General features: G+C 52.2%; 1 protein-coding gene across 5 annotated transcripts in view; it reads right to left on the bottom strand.

The window, feature by feature from the left end:
- The window catches only part of FSTL4 (follistatin like 4), a 728,090-nt gene that overhangs the window by 143,740 nt on the left and 559,717 nt on the right, over positions 1–24,633 (bottom strand). For all 5 annotated transcript variants that reach the window (XM_082624020.1, XM_082624019.1, XM_082624022.1 and 2 more), the window contains 2 exons: positions 8,138–8,331; positions 4,529–4,652 (listed from right to left, as the gene is read on the bottom strand). In XM_082624020.1, coding sequence (XP_082480146.1) covers positions 4,529–4,652; positions 8,138–8,331 — 318 coding nt within the window. The remainder of the gene's footprint in view (positions 1–4,528; positions 4,653–8,137; positions 8,332–24,633) is intronic.

Genomic DNA, 24,633 nt, shown 5'->3' with positions numbered 1-24,633 from the left:
TGCCGTTGTTTTACAATCACAGGGTGGCTGTGAGGGCTGACTAAGATAACGAGCCTGGCACAGCGTCTGGCCTGGGCGGGCATTATTCATTCCAGAGGATAACGACATGCGAGGTGAAGCCGTAACCATCCTTTCATTACGCAGAAACAATGGCAGAAAAACAGCTGTAAATTCGCCAAGCGACCGCCTCCTCTGTTTCACAGAGTTGCCCTGGATACACAGGTATTGCAGTAATCAGATTAAATCACTGTTTTCCTTCCTGCTTGCCTGGAGCTGAGGGAGGGCATCTGACTCTCACACAATCAGCTCCCTGCAGTCCCCCTGACACGGGTATTCCTCCTGGACACTGTGCACCTGTGATCCCGGGACATTAACACGGGAAGCCCTTTATCCTGCACCGCGAGCTGCGCAAACCCTTCCTTTGCATGCAGCACATTGCTCTCATAGGAAATGGACAAGTATCTTTCTAAAAAGCAGAAGGAACTTGTAATGAATTCAAAGTGAGAGAAAAATCCTCATTTAAAGCAACATGTGGGCCCGTGAGCCATGGCCGCTGGGCCTGTGCATCCGGAGCCTGTGCTCCGCAACGCGAGAGGCCACAACAGTGAGAGGCCCGCATACCGCGAAAAAAAAAAAAAAAAAAAAAAAAAAAAAAAAATAAAGCAACATGTTTTTCCCATGCTCCCAGCCCAAGCATTCAGAAAAGTGCAAAAACGTGCGTTCTGAGAAAGATTTTTAAGCGAGCAACTTTTAGATTTATTTATCGAGATGAACAGACAGGCTGGCATGCACCACGCTTACCAGCAACCCTGGGGCCTGGGTCTCTGTCTCATAGCAGGGACGGGAGGTTCTGGGGCTTGTTAGGGATGGGGAGGGAGGAGTGGGGAGGAAGGGTGGGGGACATGTGCGGAGGGGACACTGTGTCTTTAGTTCCGAGATCAGCCTGTGATTTGGAAAGCCAAAAGCAACCTGAAGAGAATGTTTGGGTGATAAATAGAGGAAGAGAGGGAGGCCACCCTCCTATTCCACTGCCATCACTGTACAGAGACGGGTGATTTGCAGCCTTCCCACCTTCTGACAGAAAGAGGCTGACCTGACTTCCACGGCTAAGGGATCTGTCCTCTGCCCTCCTCGGGGGAGGGTCACCTGTTCTGCAAAGCCAGGAGGAAGGTGCAGCCCCACCACGAACCCGCTCAAGTGAGCGCGGCAGCCAGCAGCCCTAGGATCCCTGGCATTGCCCTCAGCCATCCATAGACAATGGCAAACACCGGCCCAGCCTGGGCTACGCCAGCTGCATGAGAAGACACGATTTAGGAGATCAAGCCGCAACACCAAAAACTCATAAGTACAACCCACTTCTCCAGGGAAAAGTCCCCTAGACCCATCCTTTAATAGAGCGGCCGAGTCTGTGCCAGGAGTCACCCCACAGACCCTGCCCTGCCTGGTACCCAAGGATCCTGGCAAAACAGACTAAAAAATACAATTTTAAAGTCTCAACTTTTGCTAGCCTGTCAGCTGCAGTTTTGAAAATTAAACCCAAGATGTTGCTGCTGAAATGTTTCAGATATTACTTTCTGAGTTTTAGGGAGATTTCTTTAATGCCCATTGATTTCTGGTTAAGAAGTTGTACCTATATGTCTCATTTCAATTTCCTATTTAACATTTACTGAACCATAAATCCATTTCCAGAGCAATGGGAATTTAGAGTTCTTGTGACTTTGAAAGACCATTGATCCTGTGTGCTTCGAGTAGCCGACTGTGAGGCCTCTATGGCAGGGTTAACTCATGATGCAGCTTCCTTAATGGCTGTGAGTTTATGTTTTATTGCATATCTGTTATTTGGGTTGGGCTGTGATGAATGGTTTGGCTGCCCAGTTCAAAACAAGTCCAAGGCGACAGCAGAATCTGATTTGCTTTAAAAACGGTGATTATAAAGCTTTTCAAACAATAATCCAGGAATGAGGGAAACAGCACATTGCTGTGCATGGGACATATGGCTGGAGGTGAAGCAAGGACTTCCCTCCTTTTCCATGGGCAGCTCTGCTCATCATGACCTCACTAGGGAGGCCAGGGAGGGCTTCTCTTTCATCAGGGGTGACAGGGATGCTGCCATTTCCTTGAAAGTAGAGCCATTAGCTCCTATTTGGTCCCAGACCAATTCGCACGGAGCGGGCTCATGTGCTAGAGGCTTCTGTGGCACCAGGTACCAGGACGGTGCCTAAGCAGTGCTCTTCTCTGCCTAATGATGCCATTGTGGGACATTTGAGTGCGATGCTCAGTGTATCCCCCAAGTCCTTGAAGTCCAGCCTTGGCCCCCAGCTCTTAAAAGGCACTGATCTTTTTTTTTTTTTTTTTGCGGTACGCGGGCTTCTCACTGTTGTGGCCGCTCCCGTTGCAGAGCACAGGCTCCGGACGCGCAGGCTCAGTGGCCATGGCTCACGGGCCCAGCCGCTTCGCGGCATGTGGGATCTTCCCAGACCGGGGCACGAACCCGTATCCCCTGTATCAGCAGGCAGATTCTCAACCACTGCGCCACCAGGGAAGCCCCAAGGCACTGATCTTTTTCGTTACAGTTCCTTTTTCAGAGGGGCTTGAGCGCACAAAGCACTGTCTCAGGGCTGCCCCCAGAGAGCATGCTGCTGCTTCCCTGATGTGGAGGGCGGCTCACCCTGTCATCTGCCCTGACATCTACTCTCTTTTTGTTCACTTCCTGTGGGAATAGCATCATCAAGAGGGCTCCGTTTGGGGAAGCTGGATGGAGAGGAGCTTGCGGGAGGTGGATGCTGAGGACAGGAGAGGAGGGAGGGTCTCGCCCAGCGTGTGCAGGTCAGTGCCTCACAATGGGCTCTCCAGAGGGTAAAGAGCACGCTCGCCCTTTTGTAGCATTTGTGTAGTGTAGATTTCTGTGTTGTAAACACTCCTACTATGGCTGATTTAAAGCTACCAACCATTTCACTGTTTGCCTTGCAAAAGTCCTGAAAATCTAAGAATCGTCTCATGAGCTAGGTCTCTGGAGTTGCTGAGACTTCCATACATTCTAAAATTTAGAGATTTATTTCATGGAATAAGCTCCTCAATCCACAAAGCAAATCCCTCCCAAAGCAGATTGAGCCTATAGTCATTCACACCTTATTATGAACCACCAGATGTAGAGATAGGTTTTAGCTGTGGGCAGGAAGGAGGAGGCTGGGGAGCCACACCTAGTCACCGTATATCAAGCAGAGCCCGGGAACTGGGGATTGGACTTTGGGTCTTGGTAACAGGGATGTCGTGGGCTGGAAAGGCACCGCCTGCAACAAGCTCATGGACATTCCCCACAGGGAAGAATCACACTCATTTTTCTCCTCTTAGGTCACATGAGTACCTCTTCTATCTGCCACCAGAGCTCTTCTTGCCAACAAATCCCAAGGATTTTCAGGCCTTGTGAATGTTTGGAATAACAATAGCACACAGAGATGGCGACACGAAGCAGGAATACCTTCCTGGAAAATGGAACTCCAGGTACAGGCTGGGGCCGGGGCCGAGGATGCCAGGACCTGTGGCTCAGAGTACTCAGGGCACCCTGGGGATCTCGTCCCTGCTTCCCCAGTTCCACGGCCTGCAGTTAGGAGCTGTGAGCTTGCAGGTCACGTCCAAGGACACCTCACACAGGGCACACACATTATCTGCTTTAAGCAGAGCCTGAATGCTGTCTGTCGTAAAGGGACTTGACCTCTTTGGGGCCAAGAATGTCCCCTCTTGTCTCGGGTTAGGGCCCCCGCATCATCCTTCCCTCTCCTCTCCTAGTGAGCTTGTCTGCAGTTACCTGGGGCTCCTTCCTGCATGTCGCATCTCTTGGAAGCCCTGTTCCAGCCCCAGCTACAGCTGGCGTGAGGTCATGTCTTGGGGCAGCACCTCAGGGAGAAGACCTGCGTCCTTCAGCAGCCCTACCCACTTGCCGTATGTACTAGCGGCCCCACAGAGGGTCCACTCCGGGCACCTCCTCCGTTTTCAGGTAGAGCACCCCCTGTCTCTTCTTCTCCAGGGATTCCCCTGCCTCTCATTAACCAGGACCCTTGCTCTTCATCACCCTCCACAGTGACTGTTCCCTCTCCTGCCTGGCCAAGCCTCCAGCACCCTCCTGTAGGATTTACCCCCAGGTAGGGTTCCCTGACGGGGTCAGGCCACTGCCTGGGGAGAACCCTAACATCTGCTCCCCCCAGGTGCAGTCACAGAATCCCCTAGCGATGTGAGGCAGTGCCCTCCTAACCATGCTCACGTCGCAGTCCCGGGTCCCTCAAACCATAGCAACAGCGCGAAGAAACTTTATCCAAAAGGAGCGGAGCGAGTCCCCCTACCACCCCACCCAACTCCTACCCTCCTTACTCTTCCCTTAAAGCTCAGGCTTGTTGCAAAACAAATTCAACTGCCTTCACCTATAGAAGAAGCCAATCTTGGAAACAACCAAGGACAGACTCCAGGCCCCTGACACCATTTTGGTGCAGGAATGTGTTTGCCCACTGTGAGCCCCGACTGGGGCCTGACTTACGGAAGGCTGTGTAGAACTCATGGAGGGTCAGGAGGCCGTCTTTGTTGTAGTCATCAAATCGGAGGAGGTCGCCTGGTGAGCACCCCAGGAAGTCCTCTTCCAGGCCTTGCTCCTTCAGCATGTGCTGCGGGTGAGAAAGGGAGCAAGGCTAGAACCGGGAGTGAGTTCAGAGCTGTGGGCACTGCTGGAAAATGGCTCAGGCCAAGTGGGTGGGGCTGTGCTCACCGGTCTGGTTGTGTGTGTGTGTGTGTGTGTGTGTGTGTGTTCGTGTGGGGACACCAGCAACAGCTCGGTGGGCCATGAGGAGCATCCAAATCTCTTTGGTATTGTCTTGTTTGATCCTCTCATTTTATAGATGAGACAACTGAGGCTCAGAGAGGGAAGGGACTTTCCCAAGGTCACACAGTGATTGGGGCCAACTCGGGATTAGCATTCAGGCCTGTCTTCTCCCTGCCTGGGCAAACAGACCCCAGACAGTCTGAGGTGGGAAGGACCCTGTGGTCACCTGATCTACCCCTTCACGTTGTACATCGGGAAACAGGGAAGAGAAGGGGCCTGATCAAATAAGCCCAGCAAACAGTGGCCGAACTCAGTGGCTCCCAGCTATGTAGAGCTGGAAGGTCACTGCTCCATCAGTGTTCCCCTCCCCGCCTCACCAGCCCACTCCAATCTCAGGGCAGCACGTCCTAGCCACAGCACTACCCCCAGGAAGGGGAAACTGCCATTCTACTGACCGAGGCTTGGGCCCCTGTCTCTGCCTGCCCTGTCCTGCCAGGAACACAAACCACTTCCCTTAGGATTCTGTCGCGGGGACCACGGGGGGGGGGGGGGGGCTGTGAACTCCTCTCTGGATGTGGCCTGGGCCACAGGGCAGAGGTCTCCCCAGCATGACCAGTCACCTTTTGGCATGTGTGTCTGGAACTAGAGTCTTGCAAGGAAAATGCTCAGAAGGAAATCTCAGAAGAAAGAAAATGGTTTTATTTTTGCAGGGACAGGGGAACAGAGGCATTTCCTCTTTATTTAACAGTCTCAGTTGGGCCTGCTATGTTAAAGGCAATTTAATGTGATGATGTTCAAAAAATGACCCTTCACCCAGCAAGTAAGAGTGTTCGATAAAAGGGCGATCAACCGTAACGCCCGAAATCAATCTTCCAAAGATGGAAATTTCCCTTTGTCTATTTCTGTATTGGAAATTGATTAACTTTTCATAGGACTGACAAGTTTTTCCCTGACGCCTCTGATTCAGTGTCAAGGAAAGGCCCATTTTAGCTGGCCCCTGCTCGGCAGATTTATGAAATGTACTTTAAACACATTAAATTTTAAAGAGGAAATCATAGTCCAATTACCATGCTTGTTAATGGCTTCAGGTGCCTCGGGACATGTCTCTGCTAGGTTAGAGCAATGTGCCCAGGAAGGTTCTGTTTACCTGGCAGCTACCGGGAGCCACGTGGGCCTGGGGCACCAAGACCCCACAGCTGCCTCTGTTAAATACGGAGAAAACGCCTGCCCTCCGGGCTCCCCGCACAGCCTGTATCGCGGGGAATCGAATCGCCAGACGGCTCTTCTCACAGGTAACCGTAACTAACAGGACCTGGGCTCTCCCCAGAGCGGCGTGGGTCACCTGTGGGTCCCTGGCCCTGCCCCTTGGGCTTTTAGCCATAGCTGGGGGCTGAGTGTTGCTGGAAGTGGTGACATGCAGGCTGGCATGTGCCTGGGAGGCCTCCTGGGGTGCAGGCCGTGGAGGGACTTGTGTACGCTGCCAAGTGTGGGTGAGCGGGGGGGTGGGGGGCGCGGTCTGCAAACGCCTTAGGATCTGTGTTTCCCAACACACTTCCTGGAAGCAGGCTCTGGACTGGCTGGACTTGAGAAGGGGACCCTGCACGGGGAAGCATCTGGATAACTGCTCTGTACTCAGATTTTATGGGCACCTGTCATCCCCGCAGACTTGGAGAGGATCAGGTGGAGCCTGTGGTGGGAGCCCTCCCCCCAGGGAGCCCCCTGTACCATGAGGAGAGCAGGTCCACTCACCACCACCACCCCCCGGCCCCCGGGTTTCGTCTTAGTTCACCATGTTCTAGGTAGTACACACTGTGGGCAAGTCTCTTGATTTCTTGGAGCTGCTTCCTCATCTAAAAATACTTGGGAAGGGAGGATAACACTAGCACCTACCACAGAGCAAAGGGTGGCTGAAAGGTTTAAGGAGGAAATAATAACAATAAAGGTGATGATGACGAAGTGATGCTGACAGCTGTCACTTACTGAGAATGTGCCGCGTGCTGGGCACTAGGCTGAGAACTTCACGTCTTAGCTCATCTAACCCTCCTGATGACCCTGCAACAGTCACAGACAAGAAACGAGGCGCAGAGAGGTGAAGTTGTCTGCCTAGACCCACTAGGTCCCTGTAAATGCTGGAGCTGGACCTGAACTCGGGCAGTCTGACCGTGAAGTCTGCGTTCGTAGCTATTCTACCTCCAAGTGAGGCACACATCTGTGTTGGGCACATCACAAGTAAAGGGCCTTGTTTAGGGCCGAGCCCACAGTGGGTGCTCCGTAAATGTCAGGACCCTCCCTTGCCTGGTCCTTCCTGGTGACCTGGTCACAGCTTTGATGAGGTCATTGCTGTGCCTTGTGAAGGATTTCTTTAAACCAGCATCAAAGGTGGGGACTCATCCTATTACCTGTCCTCTGGTGGGGGGCACTCTGTGGTCTCTGGGGCAGAGCTGCTAGGCCCTCCCACCCTTCCTGGGAAGGCTGACCTCGTCCTCCCTCCATATCTGCCCCTGGTGTGGCTCCAGGGCCCCAGGCCCTCAGAGGCAAACCAGCAGAGTAGGAGCAGGAACTCAGGCCCTCGGGCCCACCCAGCCTGCCTTTCTGCCACCAGCACCCAACAGGCCCATCCTGCAGCTGGCCTGCCTGGTGCCCTAGGTTGCTCCTTCCTCGCTTCTTTTTGCTGCAGATGCTCCAGGCCCTTGTACCACCTTGTAGCTGGACAGAGGGACACGTGTGCTGTGTCTGGGAGGGAGGCCCCATCCAAGTGTTTTCTCAAAGGGAAGAGCAGTATTTGGGGGTGGCCACAGGGCTTCCCGCAAGCCAGCAGGCTGGGGTGTGGGCTACTGATTCCTGGATACCGCAAAGGGCTAGGTCTTAGCGGAGAGGACGTGGGGACACCCAGGTTACAGCTCCAGAAGTGTTTGGTGGGAACCAAACCTGCTTCCTTTGAACCTTCCTGCTGAGGAAAGCAAAGGACTCAGGAAGAAAAGACTTATTTCCTAATGAAAACCTCAGAGCCCAGCCAGTGTGCAGTGTGTGTTTCGCCAGCTAGCCAAGAGTGCCTCAGAGCTTGTTTGTAAATATTGGCTGAAGGTGGCTGGTGGGAAGGAGACACTGACATCGTTCTGTTTGTCAGATATTCTCAAGAGGTGTTAAACACAAGCTCTCTGACTCCCGGGAGATGGCTTTCTCTTGCAGGAGCAAGGCCTCCTCGGCATCCCATTACAGAGACGGTTACAAATGACTCTCCCCATGTGGATCTCCCGGTTCTCTTCCTTCACACGCGGAATGGAAAACTGGATTCCTCCGTGATGCAATTTCACCGAATGCTGTACCCACCTGGGCCAGTTCAGAGCGGCTGAGGTGGCCATCCCCGTCTACATCCAAGTCCTTAAACAGAGATTCCACCAGGAGCCGCTTCTGGGAAGCAGGGTCTTCTCTGCTGTCCCCTTCATGGAGTGGCTGCAGGCGAGTCTGCAGCGCCAGAAGGGCCTTCTTCAGGCGGGCGTAGTCGGCCATGGTGCACGGGTCACCTGGAAGAGAAGATGGGGTTATTGCAGCCAGACTCCTCTCCCGATCTCGAGAAGACCCCCATCCACCCCACCCATCGGCAGTTACTGGGCATTCACTATGTGCAGTGCAGGGTGTTACCGGAGTACATGAGACCTATTCGTCTGTCTGTCCACCAGTCCATCCCATAAATATTTATGGAGCAGTGGATACATGCTACACATGATGCAAATGCTGGAAGGAGCCTGTCTGTTCATCTCGCAAATGTTTATTGAGCACCTACTACAGCCAGACACAGAGTGTTTGCCAGACGGAATGGGGAGATTCGTCCAGGAGAAGTCCCAGCACAGCCCCACAGCGGCTTTAGGAAAGCCGCCCCAATTCCATTTTGTAATAGCTCATCTTTGCCTTAATCCTACCTTAAAGGCTGCTTTGTAATCCTTGGTCTCATAGATTAGCGAGTTCCAGTTAACAGGACTAATAAACCCTGCTTAAGTTAATTAGGTACACTCCCAGAGCTGGATTACTTCAAAACCGAACATGAGTACACAAGCTTACGACCAAGACACAAAAGGCAGCTTTTACAAAATTAAAACCAAAGCGCACAGCCCATTGCTCTTAGGCCTTTTATCCTGGCCATGCTTGGTCCACAGCATCCGAACCACACAGTGTTTTGGCAAATGAGGCCTGTGATGCACTGTGACATGACATAGTTTATCTCGCTGGCAACAGGCCATGAGGATGCTCCCCGCACAGAGCTGCACCGTGAGTGGAGGCTGCCGGGTTGTTAGCGAGCGGGAGAGCCTCTCTGGCCCCACTTCCCCACTTCCCGGGATGGAATATGTACTCCAGCACATGGCTTTGCTGAGACCTGGAGCATGGGTGTGCACTCCTCCTCACCCAGTCCAGGGTGAAGCCAGTGTCCTGCTGGGAAGGGAGTGTCTGGGGCCTGGGGCTTGTCCCCTTAATTCCAAGGCCAGTTTAGGGCACCAGGTGATAGCTCAGGGGTGCTGGAGGGCACTGGATCTGGAGTCCACCAGGTTTGAGTCCCAGCTCTGTGGCTGCCTGAATGTGTACCTTGCACAAGGTGCCTCAGTGATTTCATCTGTGAAGTGGGGAGAGCAGTGCCTCCCACATAGGGCTGTTAGGAGGGTTAAATAAGATACGCACATAAAAGGCACAGCAGCGGTTTGGCACCAAGTAAGGGCTCATAAAATGATAGCTACTCTCCCCTTTGTCATTATTGGAACCACATTTGCTGAAGAGAAACAAACAGGGGAGCTTCTTGGTGGGGAGAGTACTGGTGGGGAAGTCTGCCTGTTTCTCTCCCTGCCTCCCTAGACAAGCCTGGATGGTCCAATCACTTTCTCTTGTGCTTGTTTGCGTTTCTAGATTTTCTTCCAATTTGGGTCAATTGATTCTTGTCAGAAACAGATGCCTGTTACCATCTCCTCCTGCATGTTTATTTAGAAAAAAATCAATTGCTGTGCTCAATATAATCAAATCTATTTGCTCTCTGGGAGTTTCTATGCTCTGACAAGAACAACTCACCCACCCCTCTTTGGCCTTGTAGGGTATCCACTCCTGGGAGCTCGTAGGGCCCCCGGTTGGCAAACCCGATTCTCAAGTCTGTACGGTGTTGAAAATTGTGGCCATGTCCCACGACCACACACTCCCGCCCAGGGGAAGACGTGGCGGCCTGCTGGGCTCTGCTTCCTGAGCCTGGACAAAGGTCAGTCTGGGGAAAGTAGAGGAAGAGCTTTGCCCAAATCCTGGCCTCCAGCCTCCAAGAGGGTGAAACTAGTCCCGGCAAATGGATGGAAGCTGGATGTGGTATCTGAGTGGAGAGAGAAGCGTTGGTGGAGACGGAAGTGGAAGTCTCTATGGGGGGATCTGCAGGGACCTGAACTGGAGGGCCTGTCAGGCTTTCCTGGGGACAGGCATTCATGCCCAGATGCTGGGAAGCTAGTGCACACGGCGGATGTATATGGGGTTGATAGGAGGCTCGACTCAGAAATGCTAGCGTACACTTAGCCTCCTAAAAAAACACACTACAGCACAGCCACCTGAAGGATAGGCCAGGCCAGGTCAGATGGGCAGAGATGTCTCATCCTTGCAGGTCCTCCCAACCCTCCAATTTTCCTCACAGACCCTGGTGGGGCACAGATCTCCTCTGAGCTCCCTGCTGCCCTAGGCCAGGGGTCCGAAGCTAGACAGCACCTCCCACTCTGGCAGGCCAGGGAAACCTTCAAGGTGGGTTCTGTCAGATGGGCTGCAGCAACCTCCCCAGGCTCTTGCCCTCTTATCACATCCCTACAGTTCACTGTCAGTTCACAGTGGCTTCTCCACCCTGGCAGCTGCCCAGCACATGACTCCTGGTGAGGAAGGTATGTACATGTCTAGAAATCAACTTGGGGGAAAGAGGTGGTTGCCCCCAGTCTCCAGGGCCAGCTCCCTGAGCCCCTGGTCTGGCCTCCTGCTAGGGCTCATGCCAGCCATGCCCTTCCCATCCTTTTACCAGCATTTACTCACCACCTGTGCCCGATGCGGGGCGGCACTTTGAGGATACAATGGAGCTTCCCATCCTGGGCATCAAGGGTGCCCATGGAGGGAGAGCTAATGAGGCCGGGTGAAGGAAGTCTCCCTAAGGACGGGACCTGCAGGATGAGGGATCTGTGGGCAAAGGAGGCAGAGGCAAGGGAATGCCAGGTCACAGGGATTGCAGGGGCAGGAGCTGGCGGCACAGTGTGTCCGGAGCCCAGAGGAAGCTGGTGTGGCTGAGCCGGAGTGAGGCAGGGATGGGGGCACAGACAAGGCTGGAGGGAAGTGTGGAGCTGGCGTAGGATGCCAAGACCTGCAGATCACACTTTGCCAAACTTCCCGTGTCCTTCTTTCCTTTCCTGAGGGCCTCACTGTGCCTGGCTGCTGCTGGGCATGGGGGTCCTGAGATAAACTGAGCTGCTCCTGGAAGACGATTTGAAATCCTTCTTTATCCGAGCAACACTTGCACTTTACATGAATTTCAACCTGGAATAATTAAATCATTGGCCCAATGTTCCTGAGCTCCTCTAATATCCCTATAGCTCTGGGGGACCATGAGCATCAGAGGAAAGACACCCTAATGGTGTCACTTTAGATTCCAAAATTCAACCTCTTTCAAGACTTCTGATGCTTCATCTCCAGCAAGGACTACCCTCTCAAAAGCCTTCCCTTTTGGTTTCCAGGATGAGTTTACCAAGTCCCAGGTTTATTTTTTTCATTCACAACCCCCCTGGTCACACTGCGGGGTCAGATGGAACAGCTCACCGAGGTGGAGCGTGGGCATCTGTGAATCTGCCAGAGCTGGTCTTTAGCTAAATGTTCCCACCCTGCTGCTAGTTTTAAACCTTTGTCTTATTGTAAAAGAAACACACGTCCATCAAAACAACACACGTCCATCAAAACAACAACAAAAAAGAAACACATGTCCATCAAAACAACAACAACAAAACACTTGGAAAGTGCAGATGAGTATAAAGAAAGGAAATAAGTTACCCATAATCCTTCCCAGAGGCTGGCCAGAGGTGAAGCCAGGCCCTCTGCACAGGTGACCCTGACTGTGAGCCAAACGAGTGGAGCCCTGGCTGGCCTTGTGTGTTGCACAGGGCTCGAGGCCAGGCCCACAGAGCCTCTGTTTTCAGATCTTCCTCTTCCCTTACTCAATTTGGGCAAGAGCTTCAATACCCAAGGGTTGGGTCTTTCTCAGTATCATGCAGGTCATCGCTGCCCGCCCACCCAGCAAGTCCACAGGGGACTTGAAGAGGTAGGGGTGTGGAGGGAGAAACAATCTTAATAGCACCTGCCACACAAATGTGTTGCTTGGGGTTGGTGCTTACTGCTCCCTCCAATGTTCTTTTATTTTTCTTTATATAGCAGGTTTTTATTAGTTATCTATTTTATACACATCAGTGTATACATGTCAATCCCAATCGCCCAATTCATCCCACCACCACCCCACCACCGCTTTCCCTCCTTGGTGTCCATAAGTTTGTTCTCTACATCTGTGTCTCTATTTCTGCCTTGCAAACCAGTTCACCAAAAAAAACCCCATTTTTCTAGGTTCCCCATATATGTGTTAATATACGATATTTCTTTTCTCTTTCTGACTTACTTCACTCTGTATGACTGTCTCTAGATCCATCCATGTCTCAGAAAATCTACAAACAATAAATGCTGGAGAGGGTGTGGAGAAAAGGGAACCCTCTTGCACTGTTGGTGGGAATGTAAATTGATACAGCCACTATGGAGAACAGTATGGAGGTTCCTTAAAAAATGAAATATAGAATTACCATATGACCCAGCAATCCCACTACTGGGCATATACCCAGAGAAAACCATAATTCAAAAAGACACATGCACCCCAATGTTCATTGCAGCACTATTTACAATAGCCAGGTCATGGAAGCAACCTAAATGCCCATCGACAGATGAATGGATAAAGAAGATGTGGTACATATATACAACGGGATATTCCTCCAATGTTCTTTACCTAAACCTCTGCCCGGCTTACTCTTCACTGTATATTGGCCACTGCAGAAACATCACCCAATCTAAACTAGCACCACTTCATAATTCTCTGTGCCCCACATGTCTGGGGTGGGCCTGGGTCCCAGGGACGGACCCTGCCCCTTTGGAGGGCAGGTCCCTGGAGGGGATACAGCAGAGGCTTGGGAACCACAACACCCCTCCCTGGTGCCCCCGTGGGGGCTGACTGTGATGATGGTGAGAATGGCCTTGCCCAGCCTGTCCTGGGAGCCCTGAGCCTGGGCTTCTGTGGCCTAGCCTGCAGTATGGTCAACTTCCTCACTATTGATCCAGGGAGGGTGGGACTTCCAGAGAGGACTCTGGAGAGGAGGACATTTGTATATGATGTTGAGGTCTGTGCCTTGAATGAGCTCATCTGGAGCTGCCCAGCTGGGACCTTAGGGGACCTGCTTCATGAGTAGGCAGACTAACATAATTTGTACATGCTTGGAAAGTCATTTAAGTGTTTCCTCTGTGTCTTGGTGTTTTCAAGGAAAAGAAAAATTTGTGTCATTATAATATGGGGATTTTGGGGTCTCTTTGGTGACTTAGGCTTTTAGTGAGGCTTGGAGAGTCCCAGGGAAGACCCCTCCAGACCCATAAACTCACTGTGCCTGACTGCAGCCGATGTTGGCCTGCTGGGTGCCTTCTTGCGTGCTTTCTCCTCTCCTCTCTTTCCCCTTTCTCTGGGGCCCAGCTCAGCCCCCTCCTGCGCACATACAGAACCACTGTCGTCTATCCATCTTCTTACTCTCTGCCCCGTACATATGGACTGTTTTTGTGTGTGTGTGAGGCTTGTCCTCTGTCTTAGTTTGGCCTCCTGCTTAGCAGCCCCTGCGACGAGGATAGAGGGTGAGCAGTGTATTTGGAGATGATCCCAAGAAGTGCAGGGAGGAAGGAGGAAGTGAGACTGGGGACAGGGAGAGACAGTGGCCACCGGGGCTCAGTCCACAGGACCTTGCAGAGACGGTGTTGAGTAGACCTCGGAGCTGCTCCACCGAGGTGCCGGGAGCAGGGTGCTCTTCTACCAACTTCTGGCCCTCCTGGGCTGAGGGCTGCTCCTGGGGGCATTAACCCCACCCCAATCCAGGACTTCTGGACTCCCCAAATGTGGACTCAGCTCATGCTTGAGGCCAGAAAGTGCCCTCAGGCTGAAGATGAGGTTGGAAGCTATTTACAAGTGTCATGGGGACTGATCACCCAAAGCTGCACGGAACCTCTGGGTTGACTGCGGTAATCTGGATGGGGTGTTATCAGCGTCGGCTACATCCCTCTGTGGGACTGCAAGTTCCAAGCTGGTGGGACTGGCCTGGAGAGTCACACACACAGTGTGACAGTGTTAAATGCTTGTGAATGTGGTTGAGTCCTGCGGCTCTAGGCAGACTCTCTCCTCAAGAAGCTAGGGTGACAGGACCACCGTGTAACAACCTTAGCTGGGGTCCTCAGGTAGAGACAGGCTTCATCATAGGCTGCCACACCTGACGCCAACTCCACTAATGACAGTTGTTGCAAGGCTGGATGGAGCACTAGACGGGGAGGCAGGAGACCATCTCGTTCTGTTTTTGAGCAGCTGTGGGACCCTTGGAAAGGCATCCACCCCTGCCCTTCTTGCATCCACTTCCTACCTTAGAATGGGGGCAATAACAGCCCTTGACCACCTTACAGGGTCCTTTTACGTAAAACTAAATATAAACAGACTTTGCCATGTCTGAGTGGTCAGCCAGCCCCGAGGGCTTCTCTGCATGAAATGGGCCCAATGCCCTATGTGAGCCGGGGCCTGGTGCATTTGTCTTTGTCCCCTTCACTGATGCCCAGCGCCTGGCACAGGTGGCCACAAAATCAGTGAAGACATCTTCACTCCCTTCCCCTCCCCATGAACATTTCTGCTCTAGGGCCTTTCAGGGAGGGAGGCTTGTGTCCCGGCCAGCCTGGCAGTGATGAGAATCCCCAACAGGCCCTTAGAAGGGCCCAGCCATCCTCCGCTGGCTGGGGTGCCCCCTGTGCCGCAGCGCTGGCCCCTCTCGGCCAGCCCCCAGCACTGGCCTCGGGCTTCCTGCCAGCATGTGTGCGCGGGGCCCCTCCTGCTCACAGACTGGGCCTGTTTTGGCAGATAAAATATTGATCAGCCTGCTGAGGAGCCCAGAGTGTGATCCTATTTTCATGTCAGAACTTGGTAATGAACTACATTTATCAAGCCCGTTCTCCACGAGAAAGGTCAGCCGCAGATCTGGCTAAGTTGTTATGACACCTCATTAATCTAGTTCCCTCAATAATTGTCCCTCTTTGAAGATTCTAATGTTCTCCCATTCCAGCCACAGTCCTTCCACTCCGAGGGAGATTATTATAGCAGGAGCACAGGCACATCTGCATTTAGTTTTTTGAGCAAAGAGAGATAGGAAGCAGGTAGCAGCTTCTGGAAGCAAACGTCTATCAAAGGCATGCTTTCTATTGCAAAACAAAGGGAAGCAAGAGAGACACTGAGAATATTCTATGAGCCACATGCGCCCCTGCCAGCCTGGGCCTCAAAGGGACGGTCTTCACTCTGTGGCAGGCAAAGCTTCCGGTCCCCAGTGTGGGAGGGGCTGGAGGCTCCAGAGTTGAGGAAAGGGGGGTTGCACAGGGTGGGCAAGGTGGGAGGCAACAGCCAGGCAGAGGGACGCTCAGATTCTAACTGAGAGGGAGACAGGCCATGTGGTCGAGGCCCCGGACAGGCCCAGGTCCCAGATTCCGGGGGCGCCTGGAGCAGGGGACGGGGTGGACTGGAGACCCGTAGCACCAGGAAGGGAGGTGGTGCAGGAGACTGGGGAGGGGCTGTCTCTGCCTGCCACCCTCTCCGACATCCCCCCGCCCTCCGTCTTCTCTGTCGTTGCCCTTTCCCTAGGCTTCACTCTCTGTTATTCATACACTATTGGTGTCAGGCTGCCCCGTCAGATGGGAGCCCCTGGAGGCCAGGGCCCTGCCTTGTTGCAGGTGTGACACCAGCACCTGGCCCACGTGCCTGCCTGCAGAAAGTGCTCATTAAATGCCTGCTGACTGGATAAAGGTGGAATCTTGGTGGAGAGCTGCTACGGCCCTGTCCTGAGGCGGGGACGATCCCGGCCACCCTGAGCCACAGTGACTGAGGTCTGGAACTCGGGAGAGGGCTGGGGGCTGTGTCATCACCCATCATATCAGTTCCTGGGTGGAGCGGGGTGTGAGATGCACGTGTGGTGGGGCAGCTGCAGTGTGTGTACGTGTAGCTGTGCTCACTGCCGGGGGCACGGGCCCTACCTCGCTAGTAGGGGCACCCCAAAACGTGCGACAGTGCACCACAGAGTTGCGCATGGCTGGGCTGGGAGTGGTGGTGGTGAGCCACAGAGGGGAGGCTGCCCTGCTGGACACTGGGTCACATGGAAGATGTCTCCTCTGAGCCCCTGTGGGGACACACACAGCTCTTTGGGACCTGCCTCTGGAGAGGAGGAGGATGAGAGGGTCTGTCCTCTGGTTCTGCCACCGCTGGTCAGGACACCCTGGACAGCCCTGTGAAAAGGCCAGGCGGGGGGTAGGGGGGCTAGGCTAGGAGCAGCAGCCCAGGTGAGGAGGCCTGAGGGGGAATTTGGCCACCGCACAACTTCGGGAAAGGCCTGGTCCCATACCAGGGATCTAATAAGTAACTGAGCACAAACTGACCCTGGGGACCCTCTGAGCTCCCAGGGAGAGCCTTATACACAGGCAGAATTGGGGGGTCGGGGTAAGGGGGATCCTGAGGCCCCTGTGAAGACCCCAGCCCCCAGAGGTCTCCAGGGTGCTGGCTCTTCTCTCACCAGGGCAGCCCTGCACTTCAGAAGTCCCCTGCAACCCCCATATTTATGAGAGAGGGGACTGCAGGACAGAGGTTCCTTGATATCATGAAGAACTCCTCTGCCATTAGCAGAAGCCATCCCATTTGGGCATGGGTGTGAGCTAAGGAGCCGAAGGATGGGAAGGAAGGAAGCGCTGGGTGGGGGCCGGTGGGTCATGCTCTGAGATGCCCACTTGTGGGGGGAGGGCAGCTCCCTTCCCGAGCCGCACACAGGCCATCCCTTCAGAAGCCACACAGCAGCCAGCCATGCCCTCGAGTCACAACCTCTGAACTCCAGTCCTCCTCGACTTGGCAGGGTGGCCCAGCCCCTAGGGTCAGATCGAGACCCCCACCTGGGAGAACCCTCAGAAGGGTCCAGGGGAGAGACTGGATGTGGCCACAACCTCTTGGCGGCTGTTGGGTCCGCTCGTGGGTAGGCTCTGCCCCGAGCCCCACCCAAACACCAGCAGGTTCTCACATTGTCCCCAGATGGCCTGATAAGTAATGTCACTGCTGCAGGCAAAGCTGGGATCTTTACCACCAAAGCAAAAACTCAGCTTAATCGTCTGGCACCAACATCACAGCTGAACATGGTTGTGTTACATGGGCCTCCATTGCAATGTGTCATTCGGAAGTCTATTTTGAAACCGCTAAGCTGTGCAAAGAGCAAGAAGCATTTTACTTCCTGGTCTAATTTATGAGCCGCCATAACTTTACTGGAGTTTAGTTTAAGAGGAACAGATGTTTAACTTGATGTAAATGCATGAATGTTAACAATCTTTCTGCTGCCATTTCTGGGACAATTCAATTAACAATAAATGCCAAAACCAATGGGTTTATCTTTAGGATATGTTTTCACTAATACGATGTACTTTCACTGATGGTGTTGACCAAGCCACAAAATTCTGAAAATTCCTGGCGCTTGTTAAGCACACATGATACAGCCTCCTCACAATCCCCAAACAGACACAAAGAGTTGTACTCAAAGTCACTCCACCTGGTGACTCCCTGCTGGCTGTCCCCTGGGGCCTGTAACTTCTGAGCAGATGGGTCATTACTGCCATACTCAGGCCTCCTGGGGAGGTGTTTGCGCCATGGGCTGAGCTGCGATTCCTGGCTACTCCCACTACCTGCCAGAAAGCGGCCTGCAGATTTGCTTCCAGGTGCCCCTTCCTGGAAGGCCCTCTCTTCAGATCTGACTTTTCTCCCAAGGCCCGGCTCTAAGGAGGTGCTCTGTCTGCTCCAAGCCACACACTCTCGTCCTGTCTTCATCTCTGCCCGTCTCCTCCGTGACTGTGCTCCAACGCCTCTGCATCTCCTGCGTGAGTGTCTTCAGTCTCCTAGAGAACCGGCCGCGGGGACTGCAGTGGACGCTGTCATGGGCCACGAGGGCGCCGGCGAGTTGCTGCCTGCCCTTGGTTCAGGGTGCTCGGCCAGCCTCCCACCATACCATCACTTTGGGCTCTGGCTGGCTCCCCTCCTCACGCACTAGTCTCAACCCCAGAATCAACGGCAGGGCCACCACTTATTCATTAGCAGCCCTTCATCGGCCCAGACCCCAAAGAGGGCCTAGCCTCAGGCTGGCCAACTGTCCTTGCTCACTGTCCTCTGCTCTTTTCCCTGGCTTGTGCTATTTGTCATCCCAGCTTCTTTGGAATGTTCTGGGTTGAAGGTACAGGACCCACTTTGGGCCCACAACAGGATCTGCACATCTAAGGCTCCACGTGGCCTCCTGCCCTGCTTGGCCCAACACACATGCCACGCAGACCACGCACCTTCTTCCCCAGCTGCTGCACCAGAGCCGATCAAGGCTGCTCAGACGCTGGGTGGAAGTAAACACCTCCACCTGCACCTGAGTTCGCGGACAAAACCTCATCTCAGTTTCCGCCCCAGCATCAGGTAATTTAAATTAACAAAACCACCCAGAGCTTTGCTAGACAAACGGTACATTTGCTCATCAATGCCTGGTTCAATTGATGTTGCCATACAATCTGCTCTTTGACATTTACAGTCCTCTCTTCTATTCATATTAGAGAAAGCAAAATTTGTTGGATTCCTAGGAGAGGGATCCATATACACTTTTTATGGTTGATTGGCACATCTATCAGGTGGCCCCAGAGTGAAAGAGTAATGTTTGAAAACTTGAATAAATGCTAAAGCCCTCCTGGCATTAAGAACTTTAGTTTTTACTCTTGTGTTCATGGGAACCTCATACACCTAGGTGCCCTACCAAGTAAGTCATGCTTTCTAGAAGGAGGACACTGACTCCTTACAGACTCCACTCCCCTACTTTCCGGCCTGGAAGCTCAGGACCCTGCCTGCTCCTCACCTGCCCTCACCCACACTAAGAGGAGAAGCAGTAGTGCCGGACCAGAGGATGGCCAGCAGTGGGGAAGCTGGAGTGCGTGAGGGGGAAGAGAGTGGGCACCAGCCCACTTGCTGTGATTCCATCAATTTTGTTCCTGAGAATTGCTGGGAGGCTTCCCAAACACCTAACCAAAGGGCAGGGTCCAGCTACTGAGGCTGCAAAAGTTTAGTTCCTCAGGGGTCAGATTGCCCAGAAAATGTTACTGCTTTGAGCGTTCGGCTGCCGTGTTTGTTTTTTTTTAACATTTTTATTGGAGTATAATTGCTTTACAATGGTGTGTTAGTCTGCTTTATAGCAAAGTGAATCAGCTATACATATACATATATCCCCATATCTCTTCCCTCTTGCGTCTCCGTCTCACCCTCCCTATCCCACCCTTCTAGGTGGTCACAAAGCACCGAGCTGATCTCTCTGTGCTATGCAGCTGCTTCCCATTAGCTATCGATTTTACATTTGGTAGTGTATATAGGTCCATATATACACTACCACTCTCTCACTTTGTCCCAGCTTACCCGTCCCACTCCCCGTGTCCTCAAGTCCATGCTCTAGTAGGTCTGCATCTTTATTCCCGTCTTGCCCCTAGGTTCTTCATGACCATTTTTTTTTTTTAGATTCCATATATATGTTAGCATACAGTATTTGTTTTACTCTGACTTACTTCACTCTGTATGACAGACTCTAGGTCCATCCACCTCACTACACATAACTCAATTTTGTTTCTTTTTATGGCTGAGTAATATTCCACTGTATATATGTGCCACATCTTCTTTATCCATTCATCTGTCGATGGACACTTAGGTTACTCCCATGTCCTGGCTATTGTAAATAGAGCTGCAATGAACATTGTGGTACATGACTCTTTTTGAATTATGGTTTTCTCAGGGTATATGCCCAGTAGTGGGATTGCTGGGCCGTACGGTAGTTCTATTTTTACTTTTTTAAGGAACCTCCATACTCTTCTCCATAGTGGCTGTATCAATTTACATTCCCACCAACAGTGTAGGAGGGTTATCTTTTCTCCACATCCTCTCCAGCATTTATTGTTTGTAGATTTTAATGATGGCCATTCTGACCGGGGTGAGATGATATCGTATTGTAGTTTTGATTTTCATTTCTCTATGCCGTGGTCTTTGAGTGGCCATTGAGCTGAGGGGGACCTCGCCCAGAGACGTGGTAGGGTCTGAGGCCGCCGTGGGCTCAGTGAGTGGTGGGGACAAGGGCTCCTGGTGCCAGAGTGAGGCTTACATCCAGGCAAAGCGAACACTTTGCTCTGTGTGGAGTCACAACACAGGAGAGGCACTCTACACACGATCTCAAGAAAGGCGGTGCTGTTCCCAGGATGCATTTTGGAATTCCATGTGGGTGTTTCTGGTTATCACAATGATTGGTGGGGGCCCTAGTAGCACTTAATGGGGGGGCAGGGACCTTAGGGATCCTGCTCTCTGTAGCACAGTCCTGCCCAACAAACATTTGCTGGGCTGGCATCTTGTACAAGTTTTCAAATGTCACAGTGGACAGTCATGGAGTGAAAGATCCAGTTACTATTCTCCGGTTACTAGGACCTAACACCTAACATGGTGTTACACAAAAAGTATTTCCCCCCCGCCAGGGTTTGGCAAGGATTTTCCAAGGAGGCACCTGTGCTGTACATTGTAAATTTGGTTTACAACTTTATCACAGATTGTCCACTATTTTGGAGGATCACTCCTCCACACACAATGTCACTTGAGTACTCAAACTGTCAACCTAACACGCCTGTCACAGGCTCCATCTGCAGCCGTGGTGTTCGCAGGATCCACATGCCAGGGCTGACGTCTGACCACTGTGAGCTGGTGTGTGTAGCTGGTGTCCAGTTACATACTGAAAGGCATGTTGTATGCCCACGACTTTTCTTGTATTTCTCCTTTATATCCAAGGTTTGGTTAAGACATATATTCATTCAAGATAATACACGGATGTTACAGAATACTTGCTGTGAAAAGGTGGCTTTGGGTCTGACAGGGTTAAAGGCAAGTCACCTATGTGAACAACTAAAATCTGTTTTTTTCCTCCAACTTTTTTATTGTGGTAAGACACACACAGTATAAAATTTACTATTTTAACCATTTTTAAGTGTACAGCTCGGTGATATTCAGAATATTGTGTGACTCTCACCACCACCCATCTCCAAAACTCTTTCCATATGTAAAACTGAAACTTTGTTCCCATTAAACAACAGTCCCTTATTCCTCCTCCCTCAGCCCCTGCAACCACCATTCTTTTTTCTGTCTCTATGACTTCGACTCCTCTGAGTATCTCAAATAAGTGGAATCATACAGTACTTGTCTTTTTGTGACTGGCTTCTTTAACTTCACGTAATGTCCTCAAGATTCATCCATGTTGTAGCATGTGTCAGAATTTCCTTCCTTTTCAAGGCTGAATATATTCCATTGTACGTATATACCACATTTTGCTTATCCATTCATTGGTTGATGGACACTGACTTGCTTCCCGGTTTTAGCTACTGCGAATAATGCTGCTATGAACATGGGTGTATAAATGTCTCTTCAAGACCCTGCTTTCAATTCTTTTGGATAAATACTCAGAAGTGGAATTTGGATATGATTCCAGAAGTAGAATTGCTGGATCATATGGTAGTTGTATTTTTAATTTTTTGAGGGACCTCCATACTGTTTTCCACAGCAGCTGCACCATTTGACATTCCCACTACCAGTTCCCAAGGGTTCTAATTTCTCCACATCCTTGCTAACATTTATTATTTTCTGTTTTACTGTTAGTAGCCATCCTAATGGCTGTGAGGTAGTGATCTTACTTCTTTTGACACTCCTTGTCTTTTGGATTTTAAAGGACAGTGGGAACAGTGCAGGAGTGTACCTGAGTGTGTACGTGCAGCCCCATGGCTAGGCCGTGTACACGTGTACCTGTGTGCAAGCCCAGCCTGCAAGGGCCAAGCACGGGGAGGCAGAGGGTGCAGGGCCACACCTTGGGCTGTGGAGCTGTCTGGCCCTAGGAAGGAGGCTAGCAGCAGCCCCCGAGGACCGGGCTTCATCTCTGTGCCCACCCCGCTGGGCCCCACATGGGCACCACCAGGGGGCAGGGATCTGCCTCCCTCCCCCTTTCTCCAGAACTGGGCTCCTTCCTGGCTCTTTTCTTCTGGGACGCCCCCTGGGCAGGGAATGTGCACTCTGGGCCCACAGGTGAAGAGACTGGGATGGGGAGTATTCTGAGCCCATGTCTCACACGCCTGGCGTGGCCCGTGGTGTTTTTCTCTCCTCCGTGTTGTCTGGGGGTGTTTGCTCAGATGCAGTAATCCTCAGCTTCTGAGTAAGCCAGAGAGCCACTGGCTTTTAAGACAGCAAGCAGAGACGCTCCTTCTCTGGCATGCAGGGAGTGTGGACTGCAAATCAATGCCATTGAACTAGGTTCTCCAGGAGAGAACTGCCCAGATGGGAATGGGGTCCCCCTTTCCTCCAGCAGAAGCTTAGCTGGGCTCGTGGGGACATTTACTTTAGAAGGAAAAGTATTAGAGGAAAACTGCCTGAGAATGTTCTCAGAAGCCAGGGTCTGCTCTAAGCTGGGGATTCATGTCTTTATGTGGCCTTGCCAGGAAATGGCATTTCAGAGAGAATTACCTGAACAGAGGTTTTTAGACCCGAGACGACTTGGAGAAGTTTCTTGAGGTTTGAAGATTTATCTGAACCTCTCTGACTTGTATGATTGACAGTAAATCCCAGGTCAAAACAAAGGAAAACAAAACTCCATAACAACTCTGAGAGAGAGCAACAGCTTTTCGGGGATAGCTTTGGAGTATTTCCAGTGCTTGCTGGAGGAGAAATAGAAGGCTCTCCCTCTAGAGGAGAAATAGAAGGCTCTCCCTCTATGCATCTACACCTCTGTTCTGGGGATTATCCACACTGGAAACCTATCAAAATGCAGGCAGCCTGCGGAGAGAGCCCCAGAAACTCTTGTCTCCATGAGAGTCAGCTCCAGGCCGGATGTGTCTGAGCTGACGGGCTGGCCACAGCGGTCCTGGCTCCGTGTGCAGACCCAGAGCCTGGCAACAAGGAGCCGGGGGCCGACAGTGAAGGAGGGGGGCAGTGGGACTGAAGAGGAGTCCGGGGTATGGCTCCTCTGCTGCTCAGAAAGCCCCTCCCCCCCAGCAAATTGACTTATTCCAGACACACCTCAGCCGCATTACCGTCTGCTCTGTTCGCTTCCCAAACACTGCTGTGGGATTTGCTGATGCGCTGACTCTCATTAGATTCACACGCTGGGAAACTGCTTGGCCTGCTCCTTGCTTGCCTTCATCATAAGGTCTCCCATCCCAAGAATGGCCTCCTCGTTGCCTTATCTGGGACGAAACTGGATTCAGGAGTTTTAAGAGGGCTCAGCACCCACAGGAGATGGGCGTGACAGGGACCCTCCAGGATTCTCCCAAGGACGATGTATACAGCCCGGAGCACACCTGGGGGTGGACCAAGGGGGGCCAGTGCCCCACAGCTCGATGCTCTTCACACCTGAAGTTGCGGCAGGTGCCCTGTGTGCATCCCTGTGGATGGGGTGCAGCCTGCATGTGACACAGGACTAGCGTGCTGTGCCTCAGCCTCAGGGGATGCTCACCTGCCTTCTTTTGAGTTGGGCTTTGAAAAACGTGGGTAAAAATTTCATAAAGAACTTTCCATGGAGAAGGGCAAATCTGAGAAACCACCTGGTGAGGCTCAAAACCCACCACTTCATGATGCTAATGGCCCCTAGTAAAAATGGGAGCCATCGATCAAATAAGCTTATCCTACTCTTGCCTTGATTTGTGTTTTTCCCGCTAATGGTGCTGTTTAATGAGTATAGTGTCCTGGTGAGATTTTCAAGAGCGTGGGGATGAGACGCTCTTTCATTTTTTTTTTGTAGGCCCTCAGCATGCCACCCAGGGCCAGGTGCACAGAGGACACTGGATAAAAAGTCCTTATACGTGTAGACAGACACACATGCACACACACAGCTGCAGATTCAGGGGCACAGCCCAGTGACACTGATCCTGTACCAGCGACTCAGCCCAAGCCACGTCCCCCAGCCCTGTTCACCTTTTAGAGACCCCTACACAGGCTGCCCAGCACAAATCATAGGCCGCACATCCTAAGAGCAGAAGGTAAAGGCCTTGGCATGACGTAGTCCAGACTCCTCATTGTATTGACATGGAAACCGAGGCCAAGGAACACTAAGGGGTCTGTCTTGGGGCCCAGGGTGTTGGTGATGGAGCTGGGCTATTGCCTGCCTGGCATTCTGTGCCCACACCCTTGGGAGCCTTTCCTGCCCCAGCCTTCATCCTTCTTTCTTGTAAAGAAACCCCACGAGACATAAATAAATCTGTGGGGAAGGATGAAGGAGACTGTGATGGAGAGAGAATGGGATTTTCTGTAGCATGAGGAGGATGTAGAAACCTTGCCCAGACGTGAGGGCCTCTTCCTGGGCAAATCTTATTATCACCAACACACTGGCAGGTCTGGCCTTTTTCTGCCAGCAGCCTTGGCTCAGAGCTGCTCTTGGGAAGGGTGGAGTGAACTGGACCCGGCCTGACCT

Source organism: Mesoplodon mirus (assembly GCF_964341445.2).
Source record: "Mesoplodon mirus genome assembly, chromosome: 5".
Lineage (NCBI taxonomy): Eukaryota > Metazoa > Chordata > Mammalia > Artiodactyla > Ziphiidae > Mesoplodon > Mesoplodon mirus.
Note: the sequence above shows the minus strand (reverse complement) of the source record. Positions and strands in the feature narration are given on the sequence as shown.